Genomic DNA, 17,919 nt, shown 5'->3' with positions numbered 1-17,919 from the left:
CTGCAGTCTTCATTTAATTACAACAATTTTAATAGTCAACTTAAGTCGTTTTTATTTATTCTTAACTTTACGATAAATACAAGCAAAAACAACGATTAGGATTAGAAACCAAAGATCGGGCTTTTCTTAGCTGATCTCTTTACTTTAATCTTCAATTCAATCCCTAAAATCCCGAGTTTTATCGTGTCAAAAGACTGGACCGTGTTTCCGGAACATAAAAATTAATCTTGCTTATTTGCATTTTGTTTCTCCCCACATCACGTTACATTTTTCCATCTCATCCGCTTTAATGTCAACACATCTTCGCTTTCGCACATACACACGTAATTTTTATTAAATTGTCTCCGCTCCTCGGTTGAAGGTTAGTGATAGCTTAAGGAGCTTATCGAGTGTTTACATTTCTAATCAGAGCCGCATAAAAGCGTATTTTCCATCGCCCCCAACTCTGTGCGTGTCCGCCATCTTTGATTCCGTACCAACGGCTCCGCTTAATGAGCAGCGTCGCCCTCTGGTGGATGGCGGCTAAACTACAGCACTAAAATTAGAAAAAAGCGGACATTACTGGTTAATCGATTGGAACTAATTTTTATCCAACAAACCATTAATTGATAATCAGTAATTAAAACTTTTTTTGCAGACAAATCAGATAACTAATTAGAAAACATTAATTTGTGATGTTAATTAACAGAACAAATAGTTTGTTTCAGTTTAGCTCCTAGAAGTAGTTTTTTTTTTAATTTAACTTGAAGTAAAAAACAAAAACCTAACATTGTTATTTTTATATTTTCTCCGTTATTTTTTCAAAGATAATTAAATATCAGTAAATTTTATTAAATGCAGTTCTTATGTGAAATTTAAAATCACACTAAGTGGCATCCTGAAGAAACCTATTTCAAATCGAAATGTTTTTATGCAGGCACAGCCATAGTAACCTAAAAAAAGTAGTAAATAGTTTTTAATTTTCGTTTTCACAATAGTACCAAAAATATTAGCTTTACTCCAATCAAAACACACACTAGTTGAAATTTCCCCAAATTTATTTGTTTTGTCAGAAAGCGAACATGTTTAACGGTTGGACTTGGCGACTCTCTCCAACTCGTCCTTCTTCTTGATGGCATAAGAGTTAGAAGAACCCTGGAAAAGTAACCAAAAAGAAAAGTTCAGAACATCTGAGGCAGAAAGACACAATCCAGGCTGAATATGGTCTAATTTCAAGCTTTGAGTCACCTTGGCTGCGTTGATCAGCTCATCAGCCAAACACTCAGCGATGGTCTTGATGTTCCTGAAAGCAGCCTCTCTTGCTCCTGTGCACAACAGCCAGATGGCCTGCAGACAGCAGAAAGTTACAGATTAAAGGCCTGAGAGAGTCCCGGGTCAGTTTCAGTTGAGTTAAAACATGCGGCGGCGGCGTGTGTCTGAGTTGGTGATTGACTGGGTCACTAATGGACTGCAGCCAATGAATAAGCAAAGACATTTTCTCTGTGAGCGCTCTAGCACACCGGGACAACGGATCATATCCAGACGTGACTCTAGCCTCACTTTCCATGGATTTAAATTTTTTTAAAAATTAAACTTTTCTACCTGATTGACTCTGCGGAGGGGCGACACGTCCACAGCCTGCCTCCTGACGGTACCGGCGCGTCCGATACGGGTGGAGTCCTCACGAGGTCCACTGTTGATGATGGCGTTGACCAACACCTGGAGAGGATTCTGGAAGCAGAAGATTTTAAATTTTAAATACAACCTGGAGGAAACGTCGACCAAACCCTCAGAAGCTTTTCCACACTTCCTCTTAGTTTGTTTTGTACAAGAAAATATTTTATATGATGGCAAAATAGGAGCCTTTATATCATAATTCAATGTTTTCCTTTTTGCCTTCAAGCTGCATCATTTCTTCAGTGACCAGGCGAAGCTACAATCTGCATCACCTTTGCTTTTCTCTGCCAACGTCTCCACTAAAAGTTAAAATCACTTAAGATGGATAGAAGTGCAACTAAACCATTTATTTTCAAGAATTACTGTTTCTGGAATCAAATATTACATTTTAACCAGATTTTCAGCCAATTTTTAATTACATAAGTGCAAAACTTGCCTAAATTGACATCAGGTTTTAAAAATGTAAAGAACAAGTATCAAAAACAAAGAATAATAAGAGCTGGAATAAATAATTCCCGTTTACCCAACAGGTTAAAGGTGAATTTAACGAGGAAGATTAAACAGTAGAGCAACTTATTTTGAAAATTTTACACATTTAATTTAGAACAATTATTTTTCCACAGGTTGTGATCACAGATAACCACAACCTGGTCATCTGTGGATGTGAAACCAAATCGGTCAGTTTTGCATATTTTTATTTATAAAATCTGACCTATGAAAGTCTCTTATTCAGTAGTGGATGGAAATTGGAGTCAAATCTGATAGACGTATTTTTCATTTTGGAGATATTTCTATTTCCATACATTTTATTTATTTAATTTTCCCATTAAGATAAATGTGGCATCAAATAATAAAACACATTCATTAATTCGTCCACTTGTTCCTTTTAGTCTGAGGCTTTCCAGGTTCCATATTTAATGTTAATGTTGGATGGATTTAAAATTTATGAGCTTCTCAATTTGGAAAAGTGACTCAAAAACTGATAACTTTAGAAAATTATAGAAAAAACATTTAAAAAACAAGACAAAGGATGACAGGATGGGCACAGGAATGATGGAGGGATTGATGGATGTTTTTTTATTTAATTTTAAATTCATAGTGCTTTTAGTGGTTAAACTAAAATCCCTCAATTTTCAAAGGTTACGTAGAAAACTGAACAGTTTAAAAAAAAAAAATTTCACTATAAATTTAAGATACTTTCACCAATCAGGCTTTAAATAAACAACCTGGAAAAATCCTCAATCAATAAAGGAAAGACGCCAAACTAAAAACTAAAGCCTAGAAATACAAATCTTTCTGTACAACAGTTTCCTTTTGTATTCATCCAGACATTTAACTTGTTTAACCCAAATTTTTCCGAATCTTTTGGGCAGGTAAATGTTAAAACATTCATGAGTTTTGGAAACTTTTGACAATAAATGACAGAAGGATGCAGGAGGTGGACAGAATAAAGTTGTTGGATTTGATCATAATTGATATCAAAATTAACACACCAACAATGGAATAGATAATGCCTTAAAACTAATGTTTTTTTAGTTTTTCCATACTCATTCAGACATAGAAAATATATTTATATCCAGACTGGAGGATCCCTGTGAGTAGTTGGCATTAAAAACATGGAAGTGAAGCAAAAGAAAGAAAGAAAACATTGCTCCATGAACTATGTACCACATAAACCCAGAGTCAGCTCTCACCAGACTGAGACACACAGTAGACCATCTAATATTTATAAATCAAAGACTACTGTTAGATCATAGAAACACTTCACTTCTTTAATCTCAAACTAGAGGACAAAAACACCATTAAACCCAGAATCATCTGGTCATTTCTGATTTCATGAGACGGTACCTCTCCAGTCAGCAGGTGGATGATCTCGAAGGCGTGCTTGACGATGCGCACGGTCATCAGCTTCTTGCCGTTGTTGCGTCCGTGCATCATCATAGAGTTGGTCAGACGCTCCACAATGGGACACTGGGCCTTCCTGAAACGCTTGGCGGCGTAACGTCCTCCAGAGTGTGGCAGGTACTTGGCATACTTCTCTTTCACAGCAATGTAATCCTGCAGCAAACAGAGATGCCTTTAAAAGCTGCAGCTCATTCAAACATGTGCAGCGTCGTTCGGGTGGGCAGTGTATCTCAGCTGGTGATTGGCTGGGCCATGAGAGACTACAGCCAATGAATAGGCAGAGATCTGTTCCTCTACGAGAGCTCTAGCACGCCAGGGCAACAGGCGAATACCCAGACGTGACTCTAGCCTCGCTTACGGCGGTGTTAGCTGATGAGTGGCGTTCTGACGGCTACCTGCAGGGAGATGTCGTTGATCTGGACGTCATCGGTGCTCCACTTGCCAAAGAGTTTGATCTCCGGAGTCTCGGAAACGGCTGGGGCAGTCTCCCAGTCAGTCACTGAAGGCGCAGAGAAAATTTTACAGACAAAACACTCCACCGTGTTTTTAAATAAAGTCTTACTAGGGTTCCTACAACTGTCACGACAAAATTCAACATTGAACAGTTGCAAATCCCCTTTAGACACATTAAAAAGTATAAATAAATTGCCAAGAATTTGTTAGATATCTTTTAGTCGTCTTGGTTGGAATATGGATGACTATTCATATTCATCCATATTTGAATGGATGAATTTGGATTAATTTTTCAACCAATTTATTCTTCGACAAATTGGTTGAAGAATAGATTTAAAAATATATATACGAAGGAGAAACAAGAAGACTGATGGATGGACAGAAGAATATGTACATTATTTCACAAGATGCAAGAGTTTTAATTTTCTTATTGACAACTGAACAAGTTTCCACACCTTAAAATGTATTAAAAGCCAAATGTCATACCAAAATATTACTACAGGGATTTTAAACAAATGTAGGGTGGTGGATAATCAAATAAAATGCTTATAATGCTACACTTTTTAATTTATTTAAAACAACAGATAACAGATTTGCAGATGTGAAATTCACCCAGCAGGACTAAGAAAAACATCTAAAAAAAAAAACATTATAGATGCACATCATTCTTGGTTGAAAAATAAACCAAACGAGTCATCAAAATAACTGATTAAGAAAATAACGAATCGAAGTTAAGAAAAATTGTCAAAAAAAAAAATCATCCGCTTCGTAAGATTTCTCTCCATTACTACCAACATACTTTTCAAGATGAACAAAAAATACACTGTGTGTAAACAAGGCAATTATTCAAATGACTTTAATTTCAACAGATCGGACCCCATATCGAGTCTGAATCCCTAAAAGCTAAACAGATTTCAGAAGAAGGCCGCAGCCGAAGCCCGTTTAACTTTCACAACTAAAGCGTCAGAAAATATCCAAAACGTGCTGCGGTTCATTATATTGAGCCAGGGTTTTTGTCTCACAACTAAACAGCAATAGCGTTGGAACAGGGGTAAGTGAGTATTTGATAAAATAGTGAACTAAATGTGACGTTCACAAGCCACAACGGCTCAATGTGCCGCAGACACATGTGCTAACAGGTTAGCCATATGCTAAAGCGGAACGGTCAAGATAAATAAAACCGCCGTCAGGGAACATTATCCCATCCTGAGTTAATGTATCGATAAAAGCTGCTCAGAAATGTCATCAAATGTTGGTTTCGACTTGTAATTGTGGCAAATAAGGCAAAAATAAATTGAAATCTTAACTCACTAGTTTCTGCCGCTCCGAACCACACTTCTCTGAGACGGAAAAGGGCCTTTCCGTGGCGCCGCGGACGGATATCCGGTGATGAGGTCGCAAAGCATGATGGGAAATGTTGTTTGTTACTACATAGATATTACATAGCTGAGAGAAACACTATTTGCCATCAAAGTCACAGGGACTTAAAAACAGCGGTGTATATTTATGAATTTGATCAATACCAATTTTTAAAAGTTTGTTCTGTATTTCTGTTTTACAGAAAGAAATACATTTTTGCTTACAAAAATATTAATTTTATTCACGTATAGGCAATAGGTAAAATATTGAGAAATGCATTTTTGGAATATACTAAGCGTTATTTCATATGGAAAATATAAAAAACAATTAATTTTGCTTAATAAAATAACATGGAACCTAATTTTAAACAGGTAAAACTTATTTTAAGATGTCTTTAACATTTCTAACCCTTTTATAGGTGATGGCTTCGTGCAATACATGATTCTCCATTAAATCACAACATTAAAAATGTTTTAATGTGACATGTGAATGATCATTCTTCTGATTTATTCATCAGTTTTCTTCTGCTTAGAGATCCAGAAGATAAATGGACAAAGACAAAAGACCAACTTGTATGTTCAAATGTATTTATTGAGAAAATGTCAACTTTTACTTTCTCTTTATTTGGAGGACAAACACTGTAGAAACTTCCAAAATAGTCATTCTAGGTTTAAAAAGGTTCCTTATTTACAGTAACTGGTTGTAAAAGCAGAACAGATGAACACAGAGTATGTCCCTTCATACTCATTAGTTATGGTTTCTTGTAATAAATGACATAAAAAGTAAAACAAATAACAAAAAATGTAAGCAGCTTGAACACATTTGAAAGCAACCCTTGTTCATGAGTTCCCTTCTCGCTCCATGTGCAATCCACGCTACGATAATTCACTTCCTGTCTCCACACATTAACAAACACATTTCCGTTTCCCTTCGTTTCCCATAAATATACATGAATAAAACATGTTGCAGAATCAGCAAACATAAAAATGTAACCAGTTTTGGGAAAAAATGAATCCCTTTTCTACTAAATATGAAAACCAGTGGAAAGCCTGAGCCATCTAAATGTGATGAACAAATACCACATATACAGTTCTGATCAGACAGCTGTGCACTAATCACTCGTCATGGACATTGATGCGTCATTTTAGGCTTTAATGGTTTGCTTGAACGACTTTGTCTGGGTGGATTGGTGTTAAAAGTTTCAATCTTGTGCATCTTCTTTGCTAGAAACAAAATGCACAAGATTGGATTTATTGCAGATTTTCTGCAATTTACACAGGATCAAAGTTATAAAGGCTCAAATATATACATATATCTCCAGAAATTGGATTAATAAATGCCCTTCAGCAAACTGAACCTCCACTTTTGAACTCTTTTCAAGGAGCTCATTTAAATTTGTTGATTTGATCATTCTTGAAACACCAGACTCACCATTCAAAGTCCTGCTACTGATAATAATTTGATGATTATGTGTTAAAAGATTAAATATTTCCTTACCTGTAAAACTGATAATAAAGTCTGACTTTTATTTTTATGTCAGAGTTTTCATAATATTACTACTTTATTCTCTTAATATTACGGCTTTATTCTCGTACTATTAAAACTTTATTCTCCAATTATTTTGACTTTATTGTCATATAACTTATTCTTATAATATTATGACTTTATTCTCGTAATTAAAAATATAAATTCTTAGCTGGACCCTAACATTTTGTCGTGGAGTTGATCTGAATTTAAAACAGAAATAAATAAAAGCTGGAGAAACATGCTTGACAAACAAGATGGCCGCCTTGGGCGAGCTGAAATCACTCTGAAGAAGTGCTGAACAAAATAAACATTTTTCAAAAATGTATTCTTCAAAAACCCAAAATTCGGTCAATAAAATCAATTTATCGCCCAGTCCTACTGGAAATAAACCAGTCTAAATTGATTCTACCAATTCTGCCAAAGAGAACAGACAAATAACCAACAGGAAGTTATTTTAGAAGCTTATTGAAGTTAGTTCATCTGTAACTTGCCTAAACTTGTGCATCCATTTATTTTTTTTAAATGTGCTGTTTCCATTGCATCTTGTTCAGATAAACGACACTTGCATTCCCACGAGGAGAAGATTGTATATGTCTGACCAGAACTGTAAGCTTTTGGTGGATCAGTAACGCATCACTACCTGACTGGCCACTTTGCACTACTTTACGCTTATACCTCTATAATGTAATATGTTTATTTATGTTTAGCACCGTCACTGAAGGCAGTGTGTCAAAGCACTTTGGACATGAAACACTGAGGCATGTAGGGAAAAAAAACAACAAACATTTAAGGCTTAATCCACTAAAGCGGGAGGAGAACATGTACTGCATGAATCTGAGGAAAATCCCTGATACTGGTGATCAGATCTTTCATGCACACTGATAATAAAAGGTTAATAAAGGTCTGGATCTGGTTAAACATGATATAAATGTCTGCACTAGATGTGCAGGGCAGTAATCATCTGCCCTGCTGACAGCAGGTCGTTCAGGCACGGTCGGGTTTGCATGGTGTCGTTGAGATACGCTAATATAACACAACACTATACGCAACAATAAAATGGCTATTGACCCTTTACACGTGACGTCACGCTCTCCAGAACTCCGCCATGACGGACGTCAAAAAACAACCAATGCGTTCCTTTAAAGCTAGTCTAAAAACAGACATCTGTAGCCTAATATTACTTTTGTTTAGTTGATTTCATTTTAAAATGGCCATAGGCTGCTGCACCAACTTGTCATAACTTTTAATGAGGAAAGATATGGCGGCGATGGATAGCAGCTCTCATATGATCAACAGCTGCTAATAATAATGACTGGCAGCTCTCGGTGTAGCTGGCAGCTCTCGGTGATTTGTATCGACATTTTTTGCAAGGTAAGAAGATTAACGTTCATTTACTTTATAAGGAAATATGATTAGAAAGATATGAAATATCGCATTATGGCGAAGCTAAGCGTCTAACCGTTGGTAACCATGGAGACAATGCCGCGCCGTCATGTAGCCTAGCATGTATGGAAAAAAAACTTATTAGCATCTCGTCTTCAGTACGTTTTTTAATGTTGCTCCGCTTCAAGGGGAAACGCATTTTACGACACAGCGACATAAATCATGTGGTGTGAATTCAGCCAAAGTCGGTAATTTTATAAACACGTCAGGAGGAAGGAGGAACGGGTCGGTTTCTAAGCTAACTGTTTCTAACTTTTGTAAACCGCCGCGTTTGAGCCCCAACTAGGTGCGTTACGTTCACAGACAAATTAGCTCGACTCGAACAAGTAGAAGCCATGAATAAACTGGCAAAAACAACTTTGGAAAAGAACTTCAGTCGCTTTGTTCAACACTAACGTCCCTCACTTCCGACGTCCATCATGGCGCCTGGAATGATTTAGTGACGTAGCTGCAAAGGGTCGACACAAACTAAAAAGGTGTAAACATCAGCTGCAAGGGTCATAAAAGCTTGTAATCTTTTAAAGGCAGGCTGCGCAGGATGTATAAATACAAATTCATAACTTGTGGTGGAAATTTGTCACCTCCTCCCACAATTCAGACTTCTGTTCAGCCAGAATCTGCTGAGTGGTTTTATCTGTAACTCCACTCATAAATTACACTTAACAGGAAGCAACTAATGGAGTTTTTTGTGCTTTGCAGCAACTGTTTGTTTGTGCAGATAGAAAAACACCCACCATTGTCGTATTTGATATTTGGTAACAATAGCTGAAAGAAAATGGTCATTTCAGAGTTTAATCTGTAGAAATGACCAGATGCATAGCTGGAATAGTCCTTTATAGTTCAATTTAGTTTTGTAATCCCTTAAATTTCCAGCATTGTTCTGAATTTTAGAATAAATCTTATAGATTTACAAGGGGATACCCATTTCATGACTAAAGCAACAATAATTCCATAATGCATATCAAAACCATGCATGAACTTCATAGTTTACTTTTTTCATAAATCTCAATGTTGTTATTTTTGAGATATCAAATCACTTTAAATGATTTAACTAAAAAAAGAAAAAACTTTAGCACATAAACTTTTGGGTTTTGTTCAACTGTGACAATACATTTCAAAGTTAGAGCTTAAAATAAAAGTTTAATATTATGGCGCTACTGTTATATGTATCATCTCTTGCAAAGACACTGGAGGTCTAAAAATGAAAATGAGTTATATTAGTAGTGGGAAGTCTGAAGGAAGTCAATAAAAACCTTAAGAAAATGGTAATTAGACACAACATTGTGACTGGCGTATCTCTACTTAGGTAAATTTTTAAGCTGCCAATAAAACGTGATTCCAATTTAAGAACCAAAATAGAACAAAATCAAAATATTTCGCAAATCGAGCATTTTATATGACAAAAACTTAAAAAGTTTAAAACAAACCAATTTTCCTGAACTGCATTCAGCCTTCCTGTTACGTGCTGAAAGCCTCACTCTCTTTTCCACCCTGAAGGAACTGTAGAGACGGCTTGACATAGTTTAGAAAATGGTTCCCTTTAAAACGCCTGCAAGTTGAATTTGAGTTTTCTTAACTCGGTAACAGCGTTTACACCGAAGAGTGATGAACTCTTTCGATTCTGGATCATTTTTCAGCTCATCAGTGCTCTGACCAATAATTTAAACCCACTTCATGTGGGTGTACAACTTTTCGAGGTAAACAAAAACAATAAAATGTCTGGAAAAAAAACAATAATTTTGGATTTTACATGTAAAATTTGGGTGTTTTTGTTGCACTTTGTTTTAAATGGAGGTAAAAAGTTACCTGCAGTATCTTTAAAAGAAAGTTCTCTTCTTAACACTGGAGTCTTACCAGGACAGCAAACAAATACATTTACAACTTCTTTAAATATAAGCATAAATAAAGATTTCTCATTTGCAAAAGCAAAAACTTACTGAGAAAGAAGAAATAAATCCTGCAATCGCTGTTTGATATCTGACTCAAACGGTCAGTCATCAGAGATTCCTGGATTTTAAGATGGTATGAGCTTAATAAACAGCAGAATATCTCTGTGTGTGTGAGTGTGTGTGTGTGTGTGTGTGTGTGGCTACACCAGCCACTTCTCAATGCACGTGTGGAACACCGTCTCATTCGAATGCCACCAGACGTGCACGACGCCCGGAACGGTGCAGAAGAACAGGTCGCCGCGGGCCGCCAGCGTCTTCAGGCCAAAAACGTCTCTCAGATACAGCTGCAGGAGGAAAACACAGATTTTACTGCAGGTCTTCACTGCTAGAAACTTCACAAACCTCCGGACATGTTTGAGTGCAGTTTAGAAGAAACAACTCCGCTCTTCAAACACAAACGTTTGTTTAGCTAAATTTTTGCAGTTTGAACACTTCTGAGCTGAATACACTATGCACAAGCTGCGTTTAAAATCAAGATAGTATGAAAGTACACTCTCTCATTTTAACATAATAAAAATTATTTGACAGTTAAAGTTAAAGAAAATATGGAAATTATGTCATTACTCATTAGAACACAGGAAAAATTGGGATAATGTACGAAGAAATTAAGAAAACCCATGAAGCTGCAATAACTTGTTCATCAGGTTCCTTTGTGTCAAACTCAAGGCCCGAGGGCCAAATCTGGCCCGCCGCAGCTTTTTATGTGGCCCTCTAGACTCCAAATTACATCAATATGTCCCTCCAGTTTTTCACAAATCTGCAAACGTCACACAAAATCAACAAATCTCCAAATTTTCCCTGATTTTACTGCAAATTTTCTCAAAACTGGTCAAAAACATTCATCCTTACTGGATGTCAAGTTATAGTCCGTAACTGATACGGTGAATAATAAAACGTCATATTTAATGTCATACATTAGCGCAAATATCATAAATATTCCTTCCTAAATTGGCACCACAAAATCTGTAATTGTGATTGCAAACAAACACTAAAACCATCACAAAATCCTGGAGGAACAGCTACTTATTGATATTTTAACAGATTAATTGATTTTATCAGTATATTCGGACAGAACCGACATTCAGAGTGACCCAAAATGAAAATGAATTTTCAGCCCTGCTTTACGAGATCTCTTCGTCGTTTGAATGACCCATTTCTGCAACACTTAATATACAGCAAATAAATCCTTGACTAAGTAACTTCTAGGGTTCAAAACAGTCCCAGATCATCACTCCTCCACCACCATGCTTGATAGTTAGTGCATGCTGTTTGTTTCGTCCAAGCACAGCCCAGTGTTAAATGGCGAAACTTAGCAAAAAGAAAACATGCAACTCTGCAAACCTTTTTATTCCTCCCAAACAAGCTCAGTTTTTGATTACAAAAAACAGGAACAGAACCGCCGATCTGTCTAAATTAATCATCAGTGTCTTTCATGTAATGTAAAGTTAGTTATATTCTTGAGTTTCAAGCCATTTTGGAAAACACAGCATCAACCAACGTCTGGAAGTTCCTGATAAATGAAAAACTGGCTGAATTTTGCGTCTGATTTCTACTCACATCCTGGTGCTGGATCTCGATGACCGTCTCGTTGTCGTCATAAAATCCAAACTGACTGTAAAACATGAGTGAGCATCACATGAGGATCAGCAGATGTAAGGAAAACCCCGTCATAAAAAAGAAACACTGTTAAACATGTGAACTGAGCATAAACCATTGTTATGACCCCGGGAAAATATAAAACCTTCAGAGGAGATTTGATGTGTTTGCTGGGATGGGAAGAGTGGAGCACCAGGTTCTGCTTTTTCTAACCTTCCTCTAGAAATGATCTCTGTGTTGTTTCTCAAACCAGCTGTGCTGTGAACTCACCTGGACTGCCAGGGGGTGATGACGCCGTCGTCCGGGCCTCCAATCAGAACCAGCTTCTGGATCTTCAGGAAGTTCTCCTTCCATTCTGAAGGAGGAAGTTTGACCCATTAAACAAAGGAATGTGTGACGAGGCCTGCAGGTTCATGAATTTCTCTATTTTCTCTTTTTTTTCTTCCAAAAACTGGACGATAAAAGTCTTCAGTTTGGCGCTTTGGTCTCAACTAGTTTCTGTTGTTTTGTTTATTTATTTTGGATATTTAAAATGTCTTTTCCCGTGTTAAACGTTCGTTAGAATGTAAAGTTTATTGATCTCTGAGAACGTACTTTATTATGCTATTACCATATTATACACAATGGGCACACTGAATTATAAGGCGCACTGTCAATTAAGGCTTTATTTTTTATATATATAAAGCAAACTGGACTAGAATTTGCTAGTCCAGTGAGAGTAGTTGCAGACTTTATTTTGCATATTAAGCAAAACAAAGTCAAAGCACAATAAATATTACTGACTACAGTAGCCGTAATGTAACTAAAACATTTTGACAGAGCCAGAATTAATCCATGTTAATTCACTAGAGGGCGCTGTTTTACTCCAGAACCAAATATAAGGCGCTCCGGATTATGTCTTTTTTTGATACAGTTAAAGGCTTTTAAGTTCGCCTTATAATCCGGAAAATACGGCGACATTATTGTTATTATTATTATTATTGTTTGTCACAATAACTTCTAGGACAATTTATCACCTAGCAAAATCTGTTATTGAGACAGGCCCATGTGTCACCACCACAAATTGTACTCAAATAAGAGTAGCACTACTTCAACGTATTTTCACATAAATGAACCCGTTTCTCACCTGTTGAATTTGGGTTTGGTCTCTCGCTGTTAATCAAAGCCAGGTAGTCACTGGTGTTCACATACATGTCTCTGTGGTGGGGATCTGGAGACAGAGAGACAGAAACAAGTTACATCCATGGAGAGTTTACACATTTAAAATCTAAAAGGTTTAGGAGGGATGAGAATTTCACAAAGTGCCCTGAGAGTAGCACTACTTCAACACATTTTTATTCAAATAAAAGTAAAAAGCAGCTGTTCAAGAAATTACTCAACTAAGAGTGAGACAGTATTTTACTCAAGTACCGAGTAACTGATCAAATTATTAACCATTTAAAATCTAAAAATTACATCAACAGACCTAAACGGGAAGTTAAGAGGAAATGTTGGTATTTTAAAGGACAAAAATAATAAAATAAGTAAAAAAAAAAACAACAAAAGAAAATCCATATCAGTTTCTTTCAATATAAAACTTGTGAAATTTTACCAAAAACTGTCTGTGTCTGGTGAATTTCTGGTTAAAACATGTTTGTTTTTAATTCAGTGTGTAGAAAATCCAGAAATGTTACTCAAGAGTACAAATACTTCATAATAAGATTACCCAAGTAAAAGTAAAAAGTACAGCGTAGCAAAAAGCACTCCTAAAAGTTTGTTTTTCTAAAAGTTACTCAAGTAACTGTAATTGAGTAAAAGTAACTAGTTACTACGCACCGTTCCAGTAGTTGCAGATGGAAACCCTCTGACCGATCGCCGTGTAACAGAGGTGGAAGAGGTTTGACTTAACTAACTGAGGGAAGAGATACTTCAGGTAGTCTGTATCTGAGAGGAAGTAAGAAGCAGAAGATCCAGGGGTTTAATCAGAGGTGAGCAGAAAACCCAGAAATTATACTCAGTGTCAAAGTAGCACTACTTCAAAAATTGGTTTTACTCAAGTAAAAGTAAAAAGTGGCTGTCCAAGAAATTACTCAAGTAAGAGAGAAAAAGTAGTTGGTGAAAAGAATGCCTGATCAAAATATCAATCATTTAATAATTAAAAATTACATTCTAATGAATCAAAATATAAAGATAAGTGGACATTTTGGTATTTTAAGGAACAAAATAACAAAATCAGCCAAAAGAAACATTTTCCCAAATCAATTTCTTTCGATATAAACCTTATGAAACTTTAACAAAAGCTACAGCTGTGTGTCTGTTTATGATACATTTCTGGTTAAAACATGTTTGTTCTCCATTCAGTGAAGTTACAGATCCCAGAAACTTTACCCAAACAATTCATCATATGATTACGCAAGTACAGGTAGTAATGACAGCGTAGTAAAAATACTTCTAAAAGAACTTTTTTTTTTCAAAAAAGTTACTCAAACAAATGTAACTAGTTACTACCCAACTCTGGATTTAATAAACTGTGTAGTGGAAAATGTTATAATGTGCTCCTGACCCCTTTTGTGCTTTAGATTGTGTCTGCATGATGTGACTGCATGATCTTATCATGAGAATGGTCACGCTGCTCTCCTGCAGACTTCTACATGTGCCGTATAACAACAGGAGGTGTCATTGATCCTGGAGACTATCTAGTGTTACTCCCCCAACCCAGGACTTATCTGGCCCCTTTAGAACGACCCCCTTTCCTTAACAATAGACAAATGGCAAGACCATTTGTGTTGGGCTCCACAGAATCCCTGGTGCATAACAATCAGGGATTCACACCTATTGTCCAATCAAGTCTCCATTCTCTGACCAGAACCCGTAAAAGGAAACCAGATCCACTGTTAGGCAGGGCAAACTTGACACACTCCTTTGTATTTCTGTTCTCACTTTGCAAGGTTTTAATACATTTCTTATTTCTTCTCATCCAGACTCTTGTTAAAGTAATTTCTTCCATGACACCTGTGACATTTGTAGTTATCACTTTTATATTAACGTCGCACACACCTCCATATTGCCCAGCCTGAGGCGCAGACAGAGAGATGAACGAGTGAACGTTGTGGTCGGGCAGAATGGAGAGGATCCCTCTGCAAACAAGTCCACCTAAAGTAACAAGAAAAGGAAAAACATTTACTTCATTTATTCATTAGATATAATTCACAATCAACAAATTTAACAGCAAAAACATGTCAGTCTTTCTGTAATGAGTCTATGTAATTGACAAGCTTCCTTTTGTGAAATTTAACTACATCAATGTAGAAACTACTGATGAAATTCTAATTTAATTAAAAAACACCAATATAAATTAGAGAAACTTAAAATCTAAACAGAAAAAAAATTACATTTATGAGTTGAAACCTAGACAAACTTTTAGTGAAAGAAATCAAATTCGAATTTCTGCAAGCTTGTTTCTAAATATGCATTTCTGAGAAAACACCTGATAAGAAAATGAGCAAAAAGTCTAAAGGTTAATCTGCTTCTGCATGTCTGTGATTGTTGGGAGTTTCCAGCAGAAATCCCAAACATCATAAAAAATGCATCCAGCAATACGCGCTGAGAGAGACTCTTACAGATTACAGTCAACTGTTTATGTAAGATCAATTCTGCTGCCCGGGTCGCATCCCAGCACTTTCTTTGAGCTACTGCATCATCTGCGGTTCAGGAAGGCGCTCACCTTGAGAGTAGCAGATGAAATGAACTCCATCTGCAGCGTTTTGCATTATTGGGTAAATGGCTGCCTTGAATCCCTCCACCTGCTTCCACATGGGCTCCAGGCTGGCACCTCTGTCGAAAAGGTCGATGACCGTCACATTGGTCCCAGGATGAGACTGCAGGACAGAAACAAAGCTTCGTTTGGGGTTTGAAGGCGCTTGAGAAAACGTTGTGGAAGTTAAGGTGAAGTGAAGCAGAAAAAGTTTATGTTTAGTTGGTTTTCTGGTTTCAGTTTGCAGCCGCAAAGTAGGAAAAAAAGAGGAAGTGCAGGCTGAAACCTTTTAGGTTTCATAAAAAGCCCACAAAATTTCCTCTTTTTTTTTTTTTACCCATTTCTACATTTCCAATTTGAGAGTTTATAAATGTTTACTAGGATGTAGTATGAACTTATGAAAACACACAGGACAGAGAACATTTCATTGCCAACAATCTACATTTAAGTTCATTTACCTTATGGACAAACTGCTCCAACTAATTTGTTTCTTAGTTACTGACTTAGATGCATCTTCTTTTATACATTAGTATTTTAAATGTTTTACACTTTGTGCTTTTGTGTCCTACTGTAACATTAATTTCCCCTCTGTCTTTAGGCAATTAGGACAAAAATAACTTTAATAAATAACAACAAAAAAAAATTAGAGATCAAATAAAGAAAAAAGGGACATGAATAACATATGCAAGAGAACTTAGAAGGGGGAAGAAAAATTAAACAAAACAAAAAATAGTCACAACAGGAAATAATGCAAGGTGTGCATTTATCGGATTTCTTTGTATAACTTGTTGGGCCACTTTATACCAGAATAATCAGTTTTTAAATGCAAATAATAGCATTGATGCTCTGATACTGAATAAATAGCAACATGTTGCATTTTAAACATTTACTACACTTTTAAAAGCTACAAATTACCACTTGTATTTCTAAAGTAATAATTTAAAATAGACATGCTGTACATATTGTCACATATGGTAAATTTGATCTTCGAGGCATGCAGACTGTAAACAGAATGACTAATGTTGTCGTCATTTTTAGCCACTCACCTCATTAATGAACCGCTGTAAGTTCTTAAAATCGTCTGAACTGTCGAACAATCCGTGGACGATGATCACCGGCTTGTACCCGACCACGGCAGCCCAGAGACACGCACCGAGCAGCGGCCACATCAGCCCGGCCGCCTCGCTGACTCTCCTCCTGGTTCTAGCGAATGATGGCCCCGCCATTGAAACTTATTAATAGCCCCTAAAATAATTCCCTCTACATAAATAAGGACGCGTTGGGTAAAAGCAAAACAAAAAATCTTGATGTTTAGCTAATGTTGAGGCATCATCTTGAAGTTCGTTTGGTGTCCAGCTGCGGTCCAGATAAACACACAGTTCGCGTTCCCTTTATAAATCCTATTTAACACACAGTCTGTCCTCACAGTCACATGAAAACAGCTGATAAAACATTCAGCGGCCGATCGACTTTCCTCATCTGTTTGTTCCGGTTTTAAATTAAAGGTGAAACGGCCGCTGCGAACGTCACTTCCGGCTTCGACTCGTCCAGTCAGCGCTAAGCGAAGCGACTCCTCCCCCATTTTGTTGCATCAGGTGGAGTTTCGATGTAAACAAAGCGCTTTACGCTGTCCAATTTAACACGTTTCTGTCCGCATTCACATTTAAATGTGAGTTTTTAAAACGTTTTTAATACCCTTAGGGCCAATAACAGATACCACTAACACGATTCAGGTAAAAACTGTTTCTCTATTGAAAATAATTTACTTCTATTTGGTCGAATCAAATTCTGTAACTCAAATCCTCCAAGTATCTTCGTGAATGGTGATGCTGAACGTCACTGAACAGATGATTTGTACATCAAATGGATGATTTGATGATGTACAAATCAAATCAAATGAGCCGTAACATTTTACAGCTCAACAGAAGCAAAATTGAAGTTACAATCTTTGGATTATTAGAGCTAGAAACTGGTGATCAGGCCACAAATCTGGGTGTGGTGATTGACTCAGACGTGAACCTGCAGATTCACATAAAGACAGTTACAAAGTCAGCCTTCTCTCACCTCGACCACAAATCGTGAACAAACGTACAGAAAACAGCTGAAACACTGAGTTCATTTAAATCAAGGCTAAAGTTTCCAATGATGCAAGTGGAACATTGATCAGCATATTTTATGTATACATTTATGATTCTGATGGTGATATTTGACACAAAAAAATAACAGTACACTAAATTTACCTTATTTTAATAAAGCTAAGTAGTTTAATTTTTGTAGAAAAGTTATCTGCAAATGATT

The 17,919-nt window shown here is 36.6% G+C and overlaps 2 protein-coding genes and 2 non-coding genes across 4 annotated transcripts; all 4 read right to left on the bottom strand.

The window, feature by feature from the left end:
- Nucleotides 1-1,019: 1,019 nt before the first annotated feature.
- rps5 (ribosomal protein S5) lies at nt 1,020-5,436 on the bottom strand. The gene is made up of 6 exons (XM_028036402.1): nt 5,326-5,436; nt 3,957-4,060; nt 3,505-3,714; nt 1,582-1,710; nt 1,228-1,326; nt 1,020-1,134 (listed from the first exon to the last, which is right to left on the bottom strand). Coding segments are annotated over exons 1-6 (612 nt in total). The 5' UTR covers nt 5,327-5,436; the 3' UTR covers nt 1,020-1,065.
- LOC114156689 (small nucleolar RNA SNORA3/SNORA45 family) lies at nt 1,408-1,540 on the bottom strand. Its single transcript, XR_003598000.1, has one exon. It is a non-coding gene; the product is annotated as a small nucleolar RNA SNORA3/SNORA45 family (small nucleolar RNA).
- On the bottom strand, nt 3,783-3,916 carry LOC114156688 (small nucleolar RNA SNORA3/SNORA45 family). The gene has a single exon (XR_003597999.1). It is a non-coding gene; the product is annotated as a small nucleolar RNA SNORA3/SNORA45 family (small nucleolar RNA).
- A 510-nt stretch (nt 5,437-5,946) lies between the features above and the next one.
- Nucleotides 5,947-17,144, bottom strand: ppt2b (palmitoyl-protein thioesterase 2b). Its single transcript, XM_028036398.1, has 8 exons — nt 16,668-17,144; nt 15,592-15,745; nt 14,925-15,020; nt 13,704-13,811; nt 13,015-13,098; nt 12,159-12,243; nt 11,850-11,904; nt 5,947-10,576 (listed from the first exon to the last, which is right to left on the bottom strand). The coding sequence occupies exons 1-8, from the start codon at nt 16,845-16,847 to the stop codon at nt 10,433-10,435; spliced, it is 906 nt and encodes a 301-aa protein (XP_027892199.1). The 5' UTR covers nt 16,848-17,144; the 3' UTR covers nt 5,947-10,432.
- Between the last annotated feature and the right edge of the window lie 775 nt (nt 17,145-17,919).

This window comes from Xiphophorus couchianus, chromosome 13 (genome assembly GCF_001444195.1).
Source record: "Xiphophorus couchianus chromosome 13, X_couchianus-1.0, whole genome shotgun sequence".
Classification (NCBI taxonomy): domain Eukaryota; kingdom Metazoa; phylum Chordata; class Actinopteri; order Cyprinodontiformes; family Poeciliidae; genus Xiphophorus; species Xiphophorus couchianus.
The sequence above is the reverse complement of the archived record's forward strand: the minus strand, read 5'-3'. Positions and strand labels throughout refer to the sequence as shown.

Bases quoted from the DNA above. Each gene is read 5' to 3' on its own strand.
- rps5 (XM_028036402.1), bottom strand. The intron at 3,715-3,956 runs GTAGCCGTCAGA...TGTTTGCTGCAG, and splicing joins TCAACGACATCTCCCTGCAG to GATTACATTGCTGTGAAAGA. The intron at 1,711-3,504 runs GTACCGTCTCAT...TTCTGCTTCCAG, and splicing joins TCCACCTGCTGACTGGAGAG to AATCCTCTCCAGGTGTTGGT.
- ppt2b (XM_028036398.1), bottom strand. From the start codon at position 16,847: ATGGCGGGGCCATCATTCGCTAGAACCAGGAGGAGAGTCAGCGAGGCG. The intron at 15,021-15,591 runs GTGAGCGCCTTC...TTGTTACTTTAG, and splicing joins TTTCATCTGCTACTCTCAAG to GTGGACTTGTTTGCAGAGGG. The intron at 12,244-13,014 runs GTGAGAAACGGG...TTCCTCCTTCAG, and splicing joins ACCAAACCCAAATTCAACAG to AATGGAAGGAGAACTTCCTG.